This window comes from Glandiceps talaboti, chromosome 18 (genome assembly GCF_964340395.1).
Source record: "Glandiceps talaboti chromosome 18, keGlaTala1.1, whole genome shotgun sequence".
In the NCBI taxonomy this organism is placed as follows: domain Eukaryota; kingdom Metazoa; phylum Hemichordata; class Enteropneusta; family Spengelidae; genus Glandiceps; species Glandiceps talaboti.
In genome coordinates, this window is record NC_135566.1 from 17358823 (window position 1) to 17383049 (window position 24227).

The 24227-nt window shown below is 35.4% G+C and overlaps 2 protein-coding genes and 1 non-coding gene across 3 annotated transcripts; all 3 read left to right on the plus strand.

The window, feature by feature from the left end:
* The first annotated feature begins 1335 nt into the window (after positions 1-1335).
* LOC144449530 (3-oxoacyl-[acyl-carrier-protein] reductase FabG-like) lies at positions 1336-6574 on the plus strand. The gene is made up of 9 exons (XM_078140074.1): positions 1336-1375; positions 1722-1861; positions 2876-2968; positions 3369-3507; positions 3899-3939; positions 4684-4753; positions 5510-5546; positions 6071-6134; positions 6416-6574. Exons 1-9 carry the CDS (start codon positions 1339-1341, stop codon positions 6572-6574), a joined length of 780 nt encoding a protein of 259 aa, XP_077996200.1. The 5' UTR covers positions 1336-1338.
* Positions 6575-8546: 1972 nt separating this feature from the next.
* On the plus strand, positions 8547-8618 carry Trnad-guc (transfer RNA aspartic acid (anticodon GUC)). The gene has a single exon. It is a non-coding gene; the product is annotated as a tRNA-Asp (tRNA).
* A 1722-nt stretch (positions 8619-10340) lies between these two features.
* On the plus strand, positions 10341-19327 carry LOC144449415 (3-oxoacyl-[acyl-carrier-protein] reductase FabG-like). The gene is made up of 9 exons (XM_078139945.1): positions 10341-10394; positions 11833-11972; positions 12810-12902; positions 13277-13415; positions 14368-14408; positions 15706-15775; positions 16917-16953; positions 18152-18215; positions 18780-19327. Exons 1-9 carry the CDS (start codon positions 10358-10360, stop codon positions 18936-18938), a joined length of 780 nt encoding a protein of 259 aa, XP_077996071.1. The 5' UTR covers positions 10341-10357; the 3' UTR covers positions 18939-19327.
* Positions 19328-24227: the final 4900 nt, after the last annotated feature.

Sequence of the window (24227 nt, forward strand, 5' to 3'; positions counted from 1 at the left end):
GATGGTCTGAAAACTGAAGTTAACGATTATGTTACAAACTATCTAAAAACATCCACAAAGCGCTCTGTGGAGGAGAACTGGACAAACTTCAAAGCTAAATTATCTGTTCTTATGGATAAATATATTCCAAGCAAGATGAGCTTAACAAGATTCAATGTGCCTTGTGTTGGTTTAACAGAACATTACACATGATGAAAAGGGAACAACAGGGTCTTTATAACAAAGCTAACAAATCTGGGAACCCAAGATATTGGCAAGAATTTAGAAACCAAGAGTACAATAAATCACTCCGCGAAGCATACAAATCTCACATTATAACTATATTTAGTACTGATAAAGAAGCATTCTTCAAATATATTCAAATATATAAAGAATCTCAAAATAGAAAGACAGATGTGGCATACTCCCACTAAAATCGGGTGAGAAAATCATGTTCGAGTCGGATCTACAGGCTAGGGTAAAGCAAATGTTCTGTCCGATTATTTCAAATCAGTTTTCACTGAATAATCAGCTGAGAATGTTCCCAAAATGACTGGAATTAAGTTACCAACAATCGTACAAGTGATGAACTCTCAAAATTCCTGCAACGTTTGAATCCAAATGCGGCTTCAGGAACATACAACATAAACCATTCATTTGAGGGATTATGAGGGAATACGGCACATCGAATACCCCCCCCCCTTCCCGATTCCATGTACGTCATATAAATAATGATCATAAGTTTTAGAGTAAAATTAATAAATAAAACAATAACTTCTTTATAAACATATGTGTTCTTTATAAACATATGTGGTCCGAACGGCGTCTAATAATAAATTTCTATTTAATTCACAAGGGAGAGGGTGTAATATAATGTAAATTCGAGTAATAGAATTACGAACGAACAATACCAATTAGGGGAAGTGATATAAATTGTAAATAATATCTCAGACCACTATAATGGTCTGAGGTAATGTACAGAATTTAGTATTTAACTATTTACTATTTACTATTGCATTTGAGTGCACATAGATGTAGTTAGTTACCGAGCAGCGCATGTCAGACATCGAGGTTGTTATTAACAACATAAGGAACATGTAAGATAATCTTTATATACGCATATAGGCTTATTTATAGTTGGTATTCACGTTCTGCCGTTATTTGAAATTGTCATTGGGAGTGGGAAAGCAGTCATATCATTTGCTGACCTCATTTTGGCGGATATTATAATGTGTTGCAGTCTAGGCACATCATTCCATGGTCTGCGCCCCCTACGACCGACCCGTGCGAAAAGTGGCAATGAACTATAGGTCTAAGGTTAAAGTTCTAGTTCCACTCGAGGTTAGTCAAGAGAGTAACATGGCCTCCCTTCGAGAAAAGGTTGCGTTAATCACAGGTTCGTAAAACAAAAACTGTTTGGTAATGTCCTTCTGGATGTTAAAGCACCAACACCTGATGCATGGTTGGTTGCATTCAATTAATTGATAGTATTATTTAAAACAATGACGGTGAATATATATCTACTGTGGGTGCTCTGTGGTTTTAATATTCCTATTTCACTGGCCTAATCATTATAAGGTCATCTGTGTATGTATGTATGTATGTATGTATGTATGTATGTATGTATGTGTCTGTGTGTCTGTGTGTGTGTGTACTAGATAAAGGATGGTGGTCTATAGACAAATTACCCGGATTAAAACATTATTTGATAGTATATTCAAATTTGGTGTTGTGACCTGCAGGTGCAAGTTCTGGTATTGGTGCTGGAACTGCCAGGCATTTTGCATCGTTAGGAAGTTACCTTGCTCTGTGTGGAAGAAATAAAGAAAACCTGGAAAGAGTGAGAAAGGAGTGTGAAGCAAATGGACTACCAGAAGATAAAGTATGTATATTGGACGTAGTTCCTGGAACAAAGATTAAATACTATAATTTAGAATTGTTCAGTTTACGTTTGCTCTATCAGTATTTTATAACAAACATACTACTGTTAATTTTATGCTACATATGTTTTCAATTTGACATCGAACCTTCCTTCGTTGGTAGTCGTTGTAACAGTTGACAAATAGTCGTACAGGTGAATTTTCCTAACGAGGATTATTGTGACTATTATGATCGAGATACTTTGTACAGGAAAATTGAAGTTGCCATGGCGTTTATCATGGCATGATATATTGTACCCCAGACAAACCAATAAATGAACATAGAAGTGCCATACACATTTGGGATGTAGTATCAAACAAGTAATCATGTTGATTATCAGTTAAAGCCATTGAATCATCAAGCCCATGTATAAACTTTTCAGCAAAAGCCTATACTTTAAATATGTACATAAATATGTGTACAGAAATCACAGAAGGAAAACAGACATACATAATCAAGAAGACAACGAGTTTCTTATCTTTTTTTTAAATGTTTAAAAAATATTTAGGGTCGGTGGTTAAAACTAGGGTCGATCGGGTTATCAGAAACACACATTTTTATTTTATTTTGCCTAATGCACTGTCATTGGGTATGGTATCTTGTGTGTGGTGTCTATGTTTTGTTGCATCTGTGTTTATGTAGAAAAAAACAACAACATAGCGCCCGGGTGTGAACCGCCACGACAATTTCAATTTCCCAGTATTACAGGAAAAATATATTCACAAAGAATATGAACATTGTTACTTCACAAAATAAAGACTTGGAATTTGATTGATTGATTGATTGATTGATTGATTGATTGATTGATTGATTGATTGATTGATTGACTGATTGATTGTACCAGCTGCCTCTAAATCAAGTCAAGTGATGAATAATGTTACTGATATACCATTGTTTGGTCTGTGAAAAAAATAATTCTGAGACAATAACAAGTCTGCCTTTTCGTAAATGTCTCTGTGCATTACTTACATGTTAGATCCTTCTCATCCAAGGAGATGTCACTGATGACGACTACTGTAGATCTGTTATAGAGAAAACTATTGAAAAGTTTGGTCAGCTGGATGTGCTGGTAAGATTAAGGTTATTTCGTGTCTGACTCAATAGATTTGAACTTTATTAGAAAACTATATGCGTCAGAAAAAAAACTGGTGTTATTTAAAATTCAATTAATTAATTAATTAATTAAATAAATAAATAATTAATTAATTAATTAATTAAACGTAAGGATAGGAAAGGAAAAAGTCATTTACCATTTGTAATACATTGCCTATGTGCAGAAAATCTTCAGAAACTTACAGCACCACCTCTCATTTTCTTTTGTGAAATTGCAAGGCCACTGAAGCACGAAAGCTCGGAGTGAATGCAGCGCCATCTCTTTACAGAACCTCCAACTTGTCTGATAATTTTAATAGAACATTTTGACTGCAAATGATTATCGCAAGACTTCAGTTCACAAACACTTTCTACAGGTCAATAATGCAGGTTTTGGATTGGACGATTCTATAGAGGATGTGACAATGAAACAGTATGACGTCATCATGAATACTAATATGAGAGCCGTGTATCACCTTACAATGTTGGCGGTACCACATCTGATCAAAACACAAGGTTGGTCGCTCGAAATTACAGTGAACATTGCAGATGGGATGGTCGTTATGATTTACTATCTTATTATGTTGTCAATTTGTAAACAAAGTTGCAAGCTGACGAAAAACATCTGATTACAGTGAATGACAGCATCACAACTGTGATCTCCATACGACTTTATGATATCTTCATCTTACTGGCTTCTATGGTAATGACGTTGGTTACTGATTACAATAGCTTGGCTTTAATTATTACCATTCATAGTATAATTGTCAATGTCTGATTCCCCATTTCAAAAGTAAAAATAAAAATAGAAAATGACACCTTTGAAACATCATCTTTTAGAATTTGTCCCTGATTAATGTCATCTATAAAATTTGCCCCTGATTAAAGTTGCCTGTTATTTCTACAGGATCTATTGTAAATGTGTCCAGCGTGAATGGCATGAGGGCCGTGAGTATCAATTTTTGTTCCGAATTTAAGAAACACTCATTGTCATCCATACACATGCATAAAGCTATTCGAACGTTTATGTTAGTCAAATCAAAATCTATTTCGTCCTTTGTTGATTATTTTATTGAAAGGCAGAGCACTTTTTCTTCTGACATGACGAAAAGTGGAGCTTTATGTGAGGTAGACTGCCGGAAACAGGAAAGTGGTTAAATTTGTGACGATGCTCTTGGCTTACAGGTTAAGTTTACCCCATTGAAAGGCAATCGTCTTGATACATGCAATTCAATATCTTTGTTACCATAGATATAAAGAACGTTAATGAAACAGACAGACATACAGATATACACACAGACACAGACACAGACACAGACACAGACACAGACACAGACACACATACATACATACATACATACATACATACATACATACATACATACATACATACATACATACACACAGACCGACACAGACACTGACAGACACAAACACAAACACAAACACAAACACAAGCACAAACACAAACACAGACACAAACACAAACACAAACACAAACACAAACACAAACACAAACACAAACAAACAAACACACAAACGAACACAAAAAACTGGTCTGTAGCAAGTCCAGCCGAGTGTTATGAATGTTAGTACTTGACCTGAATTTTCTTGCTCACGTATAGAGTCTCTTATAACTCTGTGACAAGTCTATAATTTCACTGATTACTACTGTACTACTTCTTCTTACAGATTACTGGTTGTTTAGTCTACAACTTATCAAAAGCAGCAATGGATCAGTTTACAAACTGTGTAGCTCTTGGTGAGTCAGGAGTGTTTTTGAATAAATAGTTTCTATCCTTTTGATAGTTTCAAGCGTTTTAAATACGACGTGTCGGTCAGCTCCTAGTGAAAAGACTAGTCAGTGTGGTATTTTACAGTCTAGAGCTTATTGGGCTATGATAATTGGTTTAATTTCCTCGTAAAAAAGTGTTGTTTGTAATTTAGTGGATAGAAACAGAGAAAGAGTAGAAAACATTCTTATGTTAACATGAAAGTGGTTTTCAAGAACCGTGTGGTTCATATTCACCACTAACCGAAACATGCCATGTATATTACTTACGGGTTTAGCGGGTTATCAATATAAAAGTCACTAAAATAGGAGAAAGATTTGAAATCATAGGTATGAATCATCTAAACATGTACTTTTTCAATTACAACAGCCATTCCATCTAGGCCACTAGTAGGCTGAGATTCCATGTAGTCGAGTTAGGGGCAGAACCTAAATAACGCCAACTTTTGTATTCAACTTATCTTACGTGAAACACAACTTAAAAGGTTTACCTGACATTTTCGACTGCACACTTCAGTATTTGTCAACAGATTGACCCGCTATTCAGTACACGTGACCTTATCAGTACTAGTGGACACGTGAGCCTAATAAGGGGTCATAGGTGTGCAGTCGAGAATTTCAGATACAATTTTCAAGGTGTGTTTGGAACAAAAGTTCAATTGAATAGTATGGATTACCAACACAGACGAATTTCCCTCTGAAAGCCAACCTTTTTTTCCATTGCAGAACTAGCCCCAAAGAAAGTTCGAGTGAACTCGGTAAAGTACGTTTAGTTTTTATCATTTGCATACGTTCTTTAGTTAGAAAGTAACAATTTATATTCGATATAATAATCTACTATGTCTATGATCATCGTAAATCGACAGGCTTCTTTACGGCACCGTCAACAATACACCTCCAGCATCGTAAAAAAATCTGGCTTCTTCACGGCACCGTTCAGAACGTGGCACCATATTTGACGTTGTATCAACGGAGAACATGTGGTGTGAAATACGAGAATGCAACAGGAGGAGCAATATATTGCACGTACACAGTCAACCAGACAAATTAATCACCAACTTTATATATAGTGTTCAATTTTCGGTAATTAACTAAAAACAAGAGATTTGTAAATTTCAAGTTATAAGCATGGTATTGATCAAATCTGCTGTTGCTTTCAGAGGTTTCAGGCATTAAATCAGCACTAGTTTTTGAAAACGCTTTGTAAGCTATAATAAGCTACTCATAATGTCGCGGCCTTACTCTCCAAACACCATGTATGCATGCTAAAATTGTCCATGTTTCTAGTCCTGCAGTGATAATTACAGGGATCCATAAAAGAGCGGGAATGAGCGAACAAGAGTATGCTAAGGTATATGTCACATTATGTATGGATTTCTTACGGAGAATAAGCAACTATAACATTTAGTGGAAATATTCGTGGCACAGTGCTAACTTTTAGATTGTGCCGTGACTGGCGCGTGACAGACAGACTAACTAACTAAATGCATGATCTTGACTTGCTAACCAACCGATCGATCATCTGCAGATCTAAATAATTGGGGAAAATAAACAACAATGATATTGCAATGTAACTTAGCTATTCTTTGTCAACAAAACTCACAAATACATATTATTCTATTGCATACCTAGTTCTTGGAATACTGTAAAACAACCCATCCTATTGGTCGTGTTGGGGAGGTTGACGAAGTTGCCAACGCGATAGTATTCCTTGCATCTGATGATTCGTCCTTCATCACGGCAACACAGTTACCACTCACTGGAGGAAGACATGTGACGTGTCCACGATAATCCACTATGTGTTAATCACAGGGAGAAGGAAGTCACAAAATTGATTATGGACTAACTAGGGTCATTATCGAATATATGTACTGCGTATATAACAATATCTATAAATAGAAACGCTTTCGCCGTACGCGTGCGAGGTTGTATCAGATCTAGTGCAGAAATTCCAATATGATTGACATTATTTTCTTTGAAAAAAAAGAATATGGAGAGTACTATGAAATAATATCCGAAGATTTCTGTAAATTATTGTAGTGAAAATCCCATGCACAAAAAATACGCAATTACTAAACTTCAGAGCAACCAACCTCGTGATGCGTAGAAACACGGTACTGTCAAACTATGTGTTATAGAAATTAACTGAAAAGAGGTTCTGTTAGTTAAGGTAATTGAATAAGAAGAACTAGTATAAATAGCACGGGTGATGTGTACGTAATTATGAATGAATAAACTTGAATGTTGGTCTATACATCACGCAGATGAGTGTGAGATGTTCTCACTTTATTTCTTTTTCAAGTTTGTTTGTTCGTGCTACATATATTTATCCATAGATAGGACGTACGGTCTATGATTTCTCCGAGTAAAGTGTGTGTAAGGAAGGGAGCCTAGATTAATTACAGGGGGGTGGTAGAAATCAAGCACAATCTGTTGCATAAAATGTGACCCTCCCTTGTTTCCGTTTTCTAAAAACCCCTCAATGTCACTTCTGTATAACATGACCCCCCCCCCCACCCCCCGGTCATGCATTTCAAAAACGGGTTAAAAAGTTGTCAGATTTAAAAAGGACAAAAGTCACTGCATGGTTTTTCAGCAGCCACATGACGTGATAGTAGGGTATGGCGTGGTAGTGGTGGCAGCAGTGGGATACACAATACACAATTCAAGCTAATGCAACTTTAAGTTATAGATAATACAATGAGACGTGACCCCCTCAATAGAAGGATAACTTACAGGTATAGCTGGCTTATTTAGGCCGACTGGCTTGGTCCTTAGAGAGCAGCCAGGGAGGCATATAACTGCTGTAACATGCCAAAAACTCCGACAAATTAGAATCACCATGTCGATTTTAAAACGTTTATATTTCCCGAACAAAGAGATCATTGAATACGCCATCACTGATTAAGTAAGACTGTGAAGAGATGCACTATTGGCGTTTACATTCTCTGTACATGTGTCAGAGAACTAGTAGCCTGTTCACACCACTCTTGTGTTGCGCTCTGCTATTTCTCGTAGCCACACTGGCATAAACAATGAAAATCACGCCACCAGAAGCAAAACGTTGTCTGGCTCGACATTTTTCACGAACACAACTGAGTATAATTGTCTGACTCAACAAAACAGATATCTCTTTTGGCAACATAAAGGTTTTTGTTGAGTCAGACGATAAACTTGTATTGACTGTTCGTAAGATTTTTGTCGAGCCAGTCGACGTTTCAGGTTCCATTATTCCATTATTATCGGAGAAAGTCATCCAATGTCGTTAACAATATCAGGCAACAAGTGAAAACCGTACATATAAGTTATCATTCATTGAAGTATGGTCTAATTGTTGAGCACAGAGGACATTTTGCCATGAAAAAAGATTGACTATGAGTTATCTTGAAATGTATATGACAGCAATGATACCACATCATTTTTATTCAAATATTAGCATTCAACTATTCACAAGATTCTATACAACATTTATATTCGGGTGGACAAATATTGTAACTTTTCACATACAGAAAATTGTGACCCACGCCACGCCGGTTCATGATACATCTATCTGTCTATACACTACTACATGGTCCATATAGCGGTAGCTCCCTGGACTTTTGAGATGCACACAGTTCCTATAAACAAAATCTTTGTTCCCCGGCCCCGTTACGTAAGTATTGGAATATTGTTCTATATATGCATGTAGCTATTGTATGAATAGTGTTTTGTGTTGTGTCCACATGTTTTAATCGTACAATTATTAGCAAATAACCTTATCTCATCCTCGGTAGTATAGTGGTGAGTATCCCCGCCTGTCACGCGGGAGACCGGGGTTCAATTCCCCGCCGGGGAGGACACTTTTATTTTAGGGAAGATGAATTCACCTTTCAAGATGTCTATTATTTGGTAAAAATGTTCCTAAATGTGTCTAGATGAATTTGTCTTTGATTCTTTGACCAAAAAACTTTTTGTTTCTATTTTGATATTGGTTTTTGGAGGATATTAATCGGAGGATGTTAATTGGTGTTTTGACTGATAAACAAACTTTTAAAACAGACTTGTTTGATGATGATCTAGTAAAGGGCTACTTACCTTTGACTTTTATGGTACAGACACCCCCCCCCCCCCTGAATATGTTAAACTGAGTATTCATCATTGGGTAACTATACTATCAGCAACATAGTGTTGGCAGATCATCATATTACATTTCCATGGTATTAAAGGGAAAATGTTTTAAAATCAAGGCTGTTGTGTTGTAAACAATATACTGAAGACAAACATTACCAGTAGTGAACTGAATCAGATCTTGTTCTGAAATATATATAGCTGTAGTGAGTAAACTTAATGACAGTTTTAATTTCTACTTTGAAACCAATGACATTACATGTACCCCATTTCATAACTCAAAACCTGTTTTGTGATAAAATAAGCACTTTTAAATCAGTTTGAAGATTAAAATGAACAATTATCATCAGGACAAACGTGTAAACTGATCACTGTTTTCGCATACATTGACAGTTATTGGGTTTACAGTTATAATAACTCCATTTTTAATATTGTACTTTTTAGTAGCTGAATTAAACTATGGTAATACTTCACTCAATCAGGGAGATATACTAGAACATGTGGCTATTGTATGTCAGTAAACAGACAATCATACATGTCATAGGTTTATATATTGTGACGATTTACCTGGTACACATATAATTACATCATCGCAAGCCAGAGCACATATTTCTCTCTGCTGGAACAACGAAATATGGAGAGGTACGTGGTTTACGACGTTGTTCAAATTACTGAAACTGTAAATGTTTGAGAATACAATGTCATTTTAAAGGACAAGAAGAATGTTTCGCGTGTCTCCAGATTGTAGGGTCACTGTGTTTTTTATTTGTCGGCGGGAATGAGGGTGGGGGTGGGAGTGTTGCAATTGTTTCCTCTGTGGATAAATTGCAGGGCACTATTTTTAAGTTCAACACAACTTCAAAAAGTCACCAGCTCACCCCGGCCGTAAACAGCACTGATCGCTCCCTTAACAGAAAAATCAACGCAATTGAGATCTGAATCAAGCTTTCTATTAGATGCGACTCTGACACAGATTTTGACATACAGTGTAAATAATTGCAAGCTTAAACGTTCAAAATCGTTGATCCACTTTTCCATCCAAGAATTGCCTTAATTTGGGGTCGAAGTAACTTTGAAATAATTTTTTATGCAGTACGTTTCTTAGACTTCGTCGTAAACCAGTTACATTCAAGATGTAATTTGTGAATTGTGTTACAGTATAGAGTGCTATACTTGTACTGTCAGTACGTGTAGAAGACGAGATTCATTTTCTCCCACATTTTAAATGATATGATTTAAGATCATTGTATTTGACATGGCTAGCCAGCAGCACATGCCTGACAACAAGGCATTGAAAGCTTTATTGACAAGCAACGTTGGGTATTTGAATATGTTTGCAGTGAAGGCATTCAATGGTGTGCGCCACCTACGACCGACCGAACTAAGTGAAAAGGGGCCTTCCACAAAAATACGAAAGAACTTAATAGCGAGGTTATAGGTTAGAGTCCCACTCGAGGTTGAACACACATGGCTTCCCTGCGAGAAAAGGTCGCGTTAATTACAGGTTCGTAAAAACTAGACTTCAGTTATAATGTATAAATGTTCTTTCTGGGTTTCAAAGTACCACCAGTTTGTGTATTGTTACGTTTGTTATAATGGCTTGGCTTTCATTGACGATTCACAGAATGAATCACTGGTATTAATATTATTGTAGCTGCAATAATCGTAGCGTTTGATGTGATATGGGGGGCTTGTTTGTCTATTTTGTGCCTTTTTTCGTTCCGACGTTTAACCCGAATAGACGAGACTACTTTGAAGACGTGAGGGAGATGTCAGCGTCTGCCCGTTTCAAAATGCTGCATGCGTTGCTACATTTATTGCTACTTCTATTTGCGTTTTCGTTACAGGAATTGCAGCGTTTGATTCGGGTTAAACGTTGGAACGAAAAAAGGCACAAAACAGACGAAAAAGCCATCAAAATCACATCAAACGCTACAATTATTGCACCTAGTATATAGTGACAGTGATATATCTAGTGTAAGCGCACTGTTGTTGTAATGTTTTGACCTCGCTGACCTATTAAATCAGGTCAAATGTGTATACATATCATTATTGTACGATAAAACTGACGATTGGTCTCCAATGTTTCTCATTATGTCTCCAATGATATTAAAAATAACAAGGATGAATTCTTTGTCTTTCATTCCAAATAAGCAAGTTTTTTTGACCATGGTTTGAGGATTGAAATCTCGTGACTAGATTATCTGGTCATGTTACATTGTAGTCTATTAATAGTTACTATACGTGTAGCCGTTTTAGTTTCTTACTGTCTCTCTCTCCATGGTGGAGATGATTGAGATGATCACAGCTCGTACATGGACTAGGCTGTATAGCTAGTTGTATTGGAAATCAAACCTACAACCTACGGTCAAGAGAATACAAGAATCGTGACAAATTTCAAGCTATGAGACATTGGTTGTTGGATATTGTTACAACATTCGAGAAAGAGGCGACGCATTATAGAATATAGACCACTAGAATTATGTATTATATAGTCTGATGTGTGTGTGTGTGTGTGTGTGTGTGTGTGTGTTTTCGAGGGGAAGGGAGGGATGGAGTGTGTTTGTATGAGTATGTCTTACTATCACTCATATTGTATTGAAGACATACCACGGTGGGAAGGCGGCGATCATTCAGAAGAAAAACAACAACACAAAACGATGAAATAGAGGTAAATAAAGGCATCTAGCCACTTTCACCATATCAGATTTTAATCAGATTGATTAACACGGCAATGAGGGCTCACCATACAACTATATTAAATAGAGTACAAGTATGTGGTAGATATATCGGTACATACAAAACAACCGCTGTCTGCTCCCAACGCTCTCAAGACGGAGAAAGTCTAGATATTCAGGTGTTGTTATCATGAGTAGTCCAAAGACAAATCACCTGGGTGAAAACCACCATTTTAATAGCACATTTGGTGGTGTGATTTACAGGTGCAAGCTCTGGTATTGGTGCTGGAACTGCCAGGCACTTTGCATCGTTAGGAAGTTACCTTGCTCTGTGTGGAAGAAATAAAGATAACCTGGAAAGAGTGAGAAGGGAGTGTGAAGCATATGGACTACCAGAAGATAAAGTATGTATATATATATCTACTCTTTTTATGCTAGTTTTCACATGAATGAGTGTTTGTTCAGTGTGATAAACTCCAAAAAGATAAGTGATAAACCAAATAAGTCCTGTAACTGGTGCCTGCGCCATCACACAACGACCTATGTTATATGTCATATGAACCATAGCCGCTGAGTAATTATAAGATTAGGTGTGTTTTAATTTAGATATTAGGATAAGAATGAACAGTCTATAATTTACATTACAACAAACATACTAATTACTTTGTATGCTAAACATGCCTGCAGTTTGCCATCAAACTTTCCTTCGTATTTATCAAATTGTCGTATAGAGGAAATTTCCTAACCAGGATTATTGTCACTATTATGATCGAGATACCATTTCTATGGAAATTGAGGTTACCTTGGTGCTACCCTATGAACATGACATATTTTACTCACCCCGGACAGCTTCAAATGAAATTTAAATTAAATAATTATAGATGAACCGCACACAGCTGGGATGTAGAAGTAGACAAGTAGTGATATTGATTATAAATAAATAGTCGAAGCCATTGGAATCATCAGGTCCGTGTATAATCTTTGTTTGCAGAAGCCTGTTTCTCCTGCAGCACTGTAAAAGAAACCAGTGATGCACTGTGATTTGGTATGGGATCCTGATCCTAGATTCACAAAATGAATTGGAATCTTATAATAGTAGTTGCTGCCTCTAAGTCAAGTGATGAATAATGTATAATTGAAATGGCATGGTTTGCTTTGGGAAATGTCTATCCAAAATAATTCTGAAATAAGATTTATGAGTTTGTCTTTTTGTAAATATCTGTGAATTACTTACCTTATAGATCCTTCTTATCCAAGGAGATGTCACTGATGACGACTACTGTAGATCTGTTCTAGAGAAAACTATTGGAAAGTTTGGTCAGCTGGATGTGCTGGTAAGATTAAGGTTATTTCTTGTCAATAGATTTGAAATTTATTACAGAAATGTATCGCTCATATTTACGAAAACAATAACGTAACTGTATAACAAACAGAAAATTAAAAAAGAAAAAAGTCATTTGTGGTTTGTAATTCATACATTGCCTATATGCAGACAATTGATGCATGAAGGGAGGAACATCACAACGTCTATGTTTTGTGCCTGCAAACATTGGCTATGAGGAAATTACTAGGGCACTGAAGCATGAAAGAGTGTAAACAGCGCCATCATTTTTTATAAACCATACAACCGTGTAGCATAATATAATTGGGTCATGTTGAATGCAAACGTACGTCGGCAGAATTCAGTTTACATCACTTTGATCAACAGGTCAATAATGCAGGTATTGGAGAGGGAGGTTCTATAGAAAAAACATCATTGAAGCAGTATGACTTCATCATGAATACTAATATGAGAGCCGTGTATCACCTTACAATGTTGGCGGTACCACATCTGATCAAAACACAAGGTTTGTGTATCGCAATTACAGTCAATATTACAGAAGGGGGGGGTTCTTTGTGATTTACACCCTTCTAATGTAGCCAATTGGTAATCAATAAATGAATGCTGACGAAAACAGATTGATTACAATGAATGACAGCACCACAGCTTAATCTTAATGCGACTTTAGGGAGTGTTCGGTTTCACTTTTAACTTTTGTGGGGGGCCAAAGGGGTTTTCATCAAAGGGATATCGATGACTTGATGCTTGCTACATGTTAGCACCTTTTACTGATTACAATAGAAAGGCCTTGTATTGGGCTTTTGATTCGGAAATGTTTTAACAGTGTTTTTTGCACTGCTATGAACGCTTTAAAGTGGCCATATGATGAGGATTGGACATTTATTTTTGTTTTTTAATTTACAAAACAACGACTGAACCTACTGGAAATTAAGTTTGAAACAACATAAGCCATGTCTGTGTTTGTAATGCAATAGAGAGCAAAAAGCTAAAAACAATGTTTACATTTTTTGTTATTGTGCGTACAATAAAAATTATTTTACACAATTTTATTAATCTTCTGCAATTTATTGTGTTACAAACAAGGCTTGCCATATGTTGTTTCACATTGATCTTTCAAGTAAGAAACCATGATAAAAACTGTTTTATAAGCTAAACATCCATTGAAAAAAAATACCCAATCATCATCCATATATGGCCACTTTAAACGACTGTGTCAAACAATATTATAAACAATTGGCGCAACTGATTGACAAAGCACTAGTTCAGTACCAACGTTTAATTTTGTTTGTTGATTATATAGGAATCTTGACTATTGGGAGAACAGTTTTATTCTCTTTTTCGTCATTATAAACATTACTTTGAATTCATAGTGTATCTCTCAATGTCTTATACTCATTTTAAAAAACACACACAATGATACCTTTGAAATGTTATCATTTTGTCACTTATTTCTACAGGATCTATTGTAAATGTATCCAGTGTGAATGGCATGAGGGCCGTGAGTATCATTTTTAGCTCCCATATGGGAGCTGATGTCGTGGCACTGTGTCTGTCTGTCTGTCTGTCTGTCTGTCTGTCTGTCTGTCTGTCTGTCTGTGCAGAAATTTTATTCCACTGATATCTCAAAAAGTACTGAATCAAATGTTCTGCATTTTACTATGTGGCATTGTCAGGCTGTAACTTAGCATTGATTAGTAATGTTGAATTGCATAATTAATGATTTTATAAATGGAGCTATACATGCAAAATAGCTGCACCAAGTTTAATAAACTTGCTACATCTACGGATCATGCAAAGATATAAAAGCACTAAAAGTCGTTAAGTTGTGTCAAATTAATTAAGGGCTAATTTGCATAATTAATGAAAGTTTGTAACTCAGGTTATGCATCCAGAATGGCTTTATCAAATTTGATGAAACTTGGCAAAGATATTGATCATACAGAGATATGATAGTTCTTAATGAAATCAAGTACTGTCAATTTATTACTCATTGCACAATTAACAAGATTTGACAATTACGGCTTATGGCTATGGCCCAGAAAGACTGCACCAAATTTGATGAAACTTGCTAAAGATATTGACCGAGCACAGATATGACGGTATCGAGGCAATTAAGTGCTAATTTGCATATTTTATGAACATTTTGCAATAAGATATATACATCTCTGAACGGGAGCATTTTCATTTCATCCCTGGTGTTTACTGAGATGTTAACAACCACTTATTGCTATCCGTGCAGTTACGAATCTATTCACACATTTCTATTAATCAAGCCAAACACTTCAAGTTGATATTTTGTCTATTGTTTGTCATTTTGAAAGCCAGACCATTTTTTTTACTCCCGCAGGAAATAGTGGGGTTTTATGTGAGGTAGAATTGCTGGAAATAGTAGAGTGGTTTGCAACGTATACTGTAAGATATGTTGTATTGTTCAACCCTATTAGTAGTTGTACGATTGACATATCTTACAGACAATTTGGACCGATGCTCTTGTCTTACACGTGAAGTTTACCCCATTGGAATGTAGTCGTCTCGATACATGCAGCTCCACACACACACACACACACACACACACACACACACACACACACACACACACACACACACACACATATATATACACCCCCTAAAATGTTCGGTGACAGGTCACAGGTGTAGCTGGGGCTATGCATGTTTTAGTACTTGATCTAAAATCTCTAAACATTCATACCTATTACTCATGATGATATACACAAGAGTCTATATCTCTATGACAAGTTTATCAATAATTAATACTGTTCTACTTCTTCTTACAGATTACTGGTAGTGTAGTCTACAACTTATCAAAAGCAGCAATGGACCAATTCACAAACTGCATAGCTCTTGGTGAGTCAGCATATCATTCTAACAGAGTGTTTTACAATAATATCTATAAATAGTATTCAAGAGAAGACTAACCAGGGACGTATTTTACAGGGGCGTTTATAGTCTGCAGCTTTATGGGGCTGTGATAAATCAATCTAATTCCTTTCGCAAAATGATTGTTTATAATTTAGTAGATAGAAACAAAAAAAGAGTAGAAAACGCTCCTATAAAATCATTTCACAGTTATGTTTACGTCTCACCTACACTGTACAACATACAACCTTGTACTCATCTGGATTGAAGTGAAAGCTAGGTGCCCCATAGACGGAACGGAGTGGCGTTTATTCAGCATAAAATTACAAACAGCGTTCGATTACAAGGGGGTGATAAAGTAAACGTTTTCCGATATACTATAGAATTGTGGCTATGGTGACGACGACACACGTTAAGCTCGTGAGCTAATTACAGAACACTGACAAACTTGTAATTAATAATAGCACATCATTGGGATGCCAAAAGACAATAATAACCCCCCCCCCCCCCGACTTGTACAATCGTTGCCCAGGAAAATACTAGAGGTAAAAAAACTTAGTATATTAAGGCAAATAAAATTCTCTGGAAACCTGAGTCCGTGACCTTGCGACGTGTACTGGGTGGATAATGTCGGACCTCATTCGGTTTTACAATAATCAACGTAATAAAATAAAATACATGTAATGTGCATAATAAAGATAATTAGAACTGGAAGGGATACTATATGAAGAAAGCACTGACTAGACCGTCAGTTCATACTGAATCAACTCCCTACATATATCCATTGGTCTATCGACACGTGACCGTCACCTTCAAGTCTCTATTAGCTCAAGGTTAATATCGTATTTAGGCGAAATTAATTTACCGTTATACTACGCTATACTACGTACCACGGAAAATAATAGATAAACGTTGCTTTCTAGAACACTGTTGCTTCACTATTTGAGAGTGATTATTAACCGAAAACATGGCATATTTATCACGGGTTATCAGTATAAAAGTCAGTATACTCGGAGAAAGGTTTGAACTACTATCATCAAAACACGTTTTATTTCAAATATGAATAATAACCATTCCAATTGGTCAAGTCCGGCGATATTAAATAAAGCCATTATTTTTTTAATTGCAGAACTAGCACCAAAGAAAGTTCGAGTGAACTCAGTAAAGTATGTTTAGTTTTTATTTATTTACATACATTTCTTAATTAGAAAGTAACGGTTTCCATTCGATATAATAATCGAGTACCACTGTCAAAAACCACATGGCACCCTTCAAAACGTACCATCATTCTCACCTACTAGAATGCAATTATAGTCAACAAGGCCTTCTACAAATTACGGCAACGGCTTTAATAGTGGAGCATAAAAACATAATGTTGACAGAATTAAAGTTTGAATCATGTTATTGATCCTGATCACATCAGATGTTACTGTCAGAGGGTTGTCTATTCATATACCATTAATACACAAAATAGTGATAAATAGAGTTATTCCTAGGTTGAATAGTTTGCCATGCAAGAAATCTTGCAAATGCTGCAATTTTGCGTTTGCCATATTAAACACTTGATACAAAGAACAAAGGTCACACAAGTCAATCAAACAGTAAATGTGCACAATGTTTATACAAAGAAATTCAACCAAAAAGAAGGGAGTTCAGTGTTTAGTGAAAACGTATTATTATGTCTCTTCATCTTAAATTCCAGACCTACAATGGTCTGTGCTTAAAGCTGCAACTGGAATATATTTTGAAAATATTCTGTTAGTACAATGACGTAACTTATTCACAGTATCGTAAACCATTAACTATGGGTAAACGTATTTTCTGTGTAGCTCTATACCGACAAATCAGATGAAATTGATTTTTGGGCACACACCCCAATATCACTGCCCTCTACGGCGATTACGTTATTTTCAACCTGTTGCTCTACAGCTGATAGATAATATCGACTACTAACATGTATATTGTCTTATTATTGGTATTTGAACAATTTTAGTGAATATGTTGTTATTGTCTGATGTAGAAATACTGCTACATGTACCAATTGATAGTTTCAAGAAAGTGACAGACTGAAAACCAAGCTTTCAGTCATGATTTCTACTTGCAAATATTGACCACTAATTATTAACAGATATAATGTCTTTTCATAAATAAATAACCAATTTTTAGTGGATATATCTTTGCTTATTTAATGAAAAATATGTCCCAGTTGCAGCTAGTGCAGGTTGATGTGTAATACAAGCTTAAGACATAACAAATATTAGTTTTTATAAGAAAGTATCTAACTGCGCATTACGACATGCTATATATAGACCTTATTCTCCAATCACCATGTATTCTAACATTATTGAATAATTATGTGTCTAGTCCTGCAGCGATTATTACAGAGAGCTATAAACGTACGGGAATGAGTGAAGAAGAGTATGCTAAAGTACGTGTCACATTGTGATCGTTATTTATTGATTGGTTTTGATGGAGAATAAGTAACTGAAACATTTAGTTGTAAACAACCTTGATGACACAGTGCCAACTTTAAGATTGTAGGGACTGACTGACTGACCGATTGACTGACTGATTGACTGACTGACTGACTGACTGACTGACTGACTGACTGATTGACTGACTGACTGACTGCATACATACATATGATGTGCAGATTGACTGGTTGACTGAAGATCAATCAATCAATCAATCAATCAATCAATCATTCAATCAATCAATCAATTAATTAATGAAAATAATTTGTATAGCACCAAAATCCAATATATATGACGTAATGTTCTATGGTGCTGAACAGGAACAATAGCTGTTTACAGATCTGACTGATACCTGACTGACTGACTGACTGACTGGCTGACTGACTGACTGAATAAATGTAGATAAATAAATACATACATAATTACATAAATAACCATGCTATTTTAACATAACATTTTTAATTTTTACAATCTATCAAATCAAAACTAATAACTACATTGTTCTTTTCTATGTCCAGTACGTGGAACACTGTAAAGCAATATATCCTATAGGCCGTGTTGGAGAGGTTGACGAGGTTGCCAAGGCGATAGCATTCCTTGCATCTGATGATTCTTCCTTCATCACAGCAACACAGTTAACACTTACTGGAGGAAGACATGTGATGTGTGCACAGTAATTCACCTTGTGCTAACCACAGAAAGAAGGAAGTCACAAAACTGATTATGGACTAACCATGACCATTCTCGAATAGAATTTAAGTAGAAAGGTTTTCGCCGCTTCAGCTTGTTTCAGATCTACTGCAGAAATTCCAATTTTATTTATATTTTTGTGATTTAAAAAAAAATTGATGGGGAATACTATCAAATGTATCTGAAGATTTCTTTTTTGTTTTGGTAGTGCTTGTATATAGATAGCATAGAAAATCTCATGCACAAAAAATATGCCATGACCAAAATTGCAATCACTCTGTAACACGGTACAGTCATGACCATATACACAAAGTGAATTTACAGAAAGTATTTGAGAAGATGGTCTGTGAGTGGATGTATTTTAACACAAACAAAAATCACAAGGATAGAGTGTATTTCTAGTTATGAATGAATAAAATTGAATGTGGGTATGACGTTCTGAAATTTTCTTTTGCAAGTTGGACACCGTATGTTTGCTTGTGCTGCAAATATTTCTCAGTCTGTCACTTCTCTATAACATGATCCTGCTCTAACACATGACCTAGAAATATTTCAAAACTGGGTGAAAATGTTGCTAGCTATAAAAAGTGACAGTCACATGCATTTCAGCAGCAATATGTTCTGATAGTAGGGTATGTCATGGCAATGGTGGCAGCTGTGGGATACTCAATCCACAAAATAATGCAACTTTAAGTGAGATAATACAATACGTAAATTTGTAAAATTTCGACGACTCCTTAGAATGCTCACTTATAGGTATATGGCCTGCCTAGGCCAACTGGCTGAGTCTGTGGGGAGTACAATCAATACACGTAATAAATTATCTGATAATTCATACTAAAGATATTGACTAATTATCAAAAATATTATTTAAATTAGTCATCACAATAAAAACTACATGAACAGCTACCTCAAATATGTATGAGTTGTTATGATTGATGGATGGACCAAGTTAAAAGAAATTTGAAGTTTGAATTCTTAAGATAAGGCCTAATCACCAAAGATTACTAATTACACACAATTAAAATTGAAAACTATAAAAGCAGGCTTTGAAGGATATATGTGCTTGCTTATGGTTGATATATGTGCCTAAGTTTACTTATGGAATGTGAAGCGTACATTCCAAAAATATAGCTTAATTACTGATAATCATTAAACGTACAAGCTATATGTCAGGAAACTTCATGTGCGCATTGTTATGATTGACACATGTAAGAAATTATATGATATTTAAAGTTTGCATTCTTAGGGTAAATCCTAAATACCTATATTCATTAATTATGCAAATTACTCATTAAAACTTTAAAAAATATGCATAATGATGATGAGTCCAAGTATTTAAATTGTCATAGGTCGTTTGTTTCACGATACAAGATTCAAGATTTGCCCCAAAAGTTGTTTGTCCCCCTACTAAATTTCATTGCTGCAAGCCAAGGCACATACGCAAGTCAAACGAGTAGGGTCTGTATGTATTTGTAGCTATCGCACTATGCATGATAGACTAAGACAACAGGCGTTGCTTAGAAGACCAGAAAGTGATGATGATGTTAATTCAAAGGTATCATTATATTTGAGTTTTTTAAATGGGTGTCTGACATTGAGAGTTACACTAAGAATTCATAGTAATGTGTAGAGATTGAGAATAAAAGAAAATAAAAATATTCTCTCAAAGGTCAAGATTCCTATCTTATCAACAAACAAACAAAAACAAACATTGTTGCCGAGCTTGGCAACCTTTGTCAATCAGTTTAATTGCTTATAATAATGTTTGATACAATCATTTAAAGCGTTAACAGCAGTGCAAAATAACACATTTCAAAAATGCTCAAATCATAAGCCCAGTGCAAGGCCTCTCGATTGTAATCAATAAAAGATGCTACCATGTAGAGTGAAATTAAAGACCCTTGATGCAAAATCCTCTGGCCCCTATGAAGTGTTAAAACTATTATGTAACAGCTTATTTAGAACATTAGGATCTCTTGTAAAATATGAACATACATATAAAATACATATACAGAAAACAATCGGTATAGAAGTTGTAAGCGAAATAAACATCAAAGAAGCTGAACTAAATGTTTCTGATGATCTTATCCCTCAATTTAGAACTATATGGAACAAATTTGGCTAGATTTTGGATTTTGTTGTTGGAAGTACATTACATTTAAATTGAAAAATCTTAAAGGGGAAGGGTATCGATAATAATATGGAGCAATGCGTCTTCGACAAGATTAAGATCTCAATGTTGACAATCATATCCGTTTGTTTCTTGGCAACTGGAAATTTCGTCCACTCTCAACATAGAGATTGTGGTCAGAGACACGAAATTTGCTAAGTGCCCTCCTGAGAAATTAAGTGTCAATAACAGAAATGTATTTCCCAAGCGATAGATTGGTTTTATAAAGACGGTAGGTATCTTGTTTGGGTAAAGAATCTATATCTGCATCTCAATTGTTATTTATCAATGCCAAATAACCTTTGCTTAAAGTCAGTAAAGAAAAGACTCTCATGTTCAGTTCAGGCAATCCCAAAACCAAATTTGAAAACTAAATGTTTAACTTTATAAGCCCAGCATTTATAGAAGTTAAAACCAAACACTCTCTAAAGTCTCATGAAGATTTTGGTTGTGATACGTCTTTTATTATAATCATTTTGTTTTCGTCAGCATGAACTATTGTTTACACTTGTCTACATTATTTATAAGGATGTAAATCACAATCCGCCCCGGCCCTTCTGTAATATTCACTGTAATTATGATACACAAACCTTATGTTTTCATCAGATGTGGTACCGCCAACATTGTAAGGTGATACACGACTCTCTCATGTTAGTATTAATGGTGACGTCATACTGCTTCAATGACGTTTTTTCTATAGACCCTTCTCCTCCAATGCCTGCATTATTGACTGTTAATCAAAACTGATGTAAACTGAATTGTACCGATAATAATTTCCATGCAACATGCCCCAGTAATATTATGCTACATCGTTGCAAATTTCATAAGACTGATGAGCAAATAGAGATAGAGCTGTGCTCTCCTTCATGCATAAATGTTCTCAAATTTTCTGCACATAGGCAATTCAGGTATTACATAAGAGAAGTGTCTTTTCTTTCAAACTTTCCAATACTTTTCTAAATAACAAATCTACAGTAGTCGTCATCAGTGACATCTCCTTGGACGAGAAGGACCTAAAAGGTAAGGGATTCACCACAATTTAACACCTTCCGTAACTGCCCGGATTAGACTGGTAAATGAAATTTTTAATACGTAATACTGTACCAGTTAGGAACTAGACTAGTGTAATGCTGCCTGTGTCGTTAAATGTTAACTATGTCTGTCTTTTTTTTTCTTCCATTCCAATTCTGAATCATTATGTTTTACACCTTCTATTTCATTCCAATTACATTCAGTCTTAGTGTCATTTTCTTCACGTGTACTTTTAGTTCTGCCATCAGATTGCCTTCATATGTTTTCGGATCACGTGATCAAGCCGTAGTTAGAAGCGCGCATCTATGATCTTGGCAGTACAGTCCGTGTGATTTGCAAAGCAAACAAAATATACAATATAAACTGTGATTTTGAAAAAAGGGAGTAAACAATCTAAACCTGTTAGGGTCCTACTTTAACCTGCTAACAGATGTTTGTACTTTGAATCAAACTTTATTTTCGTGAAAACACAAAACCAAACCTAAATAAAACTAACAGAAGTTTGAGTCGAGGCCGTAGGATCCTTATCTGAAGTAAACTGAAGGACAGGACCAGCACTTGACGAGATCTTTGCCATCATTGAATACATTTCTTCGATTTTCATCTCCAGATGTTGGAATCGTTGTTCAAGGTTACCATGACGTTGTTCCATTGTTAGGTTGGAATTACCTTCATTCTGTATTGACAAAGAAGACCATCATTTGCTGTCATTTGTATCGCCTATATTGCATAAATTTTCTGAAAAATGTCGTTCATACAAACTGACATTAATATAAAAGACGAACCTTGATTTTAGATGATAACTTCTCAACTTCCTTCAGCAGGTCATCTTGATTTGATTGAATTTTTTCAATTGAAGTCTGGAGGAGGAAGGGACTTTTTAATGTTAATATACGTAAACGAACAAATGATCATTAATATGCATTGAGAAAATCAAATCAATTGGCAATTCTTCAATTTGACAACAGGAACATGACAGTATTTAAATGAATATTCTTGTACTTTGATCGAGTAGAATCACTAGAAGTGAACATTGAAATGTTGTATACGCTTCCATAGCCTTATCGGTATACTTCTTATATGAGCTTTCGTCTTATCTAGTAAGAGTTATTAAACGATGTAACAAGATCAATGAGCGAGACTGATCAGTGACACAATGTTTCATGTTGAGATAGACACACTAAACATAACACAGAAACACCAGTACACAGTGTCTTCTCTGTATTTTGTTACATTTCTATTTCTTGCTATCATTTACAAGATAAAGAGCAGACTTTGTGTAAGGGATGTCTCTGTTCTATCTATATTGTGTCCATCTCAACATCAAACCTTGTGGTCAGTCTCAGTGATCTTCATACATCATTTAATAGCATTTGCAAGCTGAGACTAAATCACCTGTAATTAATTCACGGATATAGAGACAGATACCAACGATGTACAAGCGTACTGTATTAGGTGTTGTTAAGGTGTATGGCAGTAGTTTACTGGTGTAAATGGTGTCCATATTATTTTTGAAATGAAAAACAAATACATTAAATCATACCTTTTCTGGGTTAAGGGATTGGACGATAGATTGTATTGATATTGTAGAGGAAACGCCAAACATACTCTGCAAGGTGGTCCTTAATCTTGATTTCTTTTTCCTGTTCGGGTAAATTGTTGTCTTAGCCCTCCATTGACGGCGACGAAATCTATTTGGCAGCATTTGTTCCACATCAAGGGCAAGCTCAACCTTGTGAAATATAGATAATTCGTGCAAATTAACAAGACATAATAACAATTAAAATCATAACATTAATATAAGAAAAAAATCACGAATCAAAGAAGTCGTAAATTTGAATTAAGCGATTTGAGAGCAAAGAGACATGTTGAACAAGTCATAGTCTTACCTCTATGAGAATAATTGCTTACAATGATTTATCTTTGAATATTAAAAAAAATATATCTTCATTTACCTGAAGTGCGTGTTTTTTCAAAACTGCCTGTTCTTGAACACCCTTTATGTCATCTAGAGCAAGACCAACCTAAATAAAACAAGAGAATAAAATGAACCATTAAACATAATAGATGG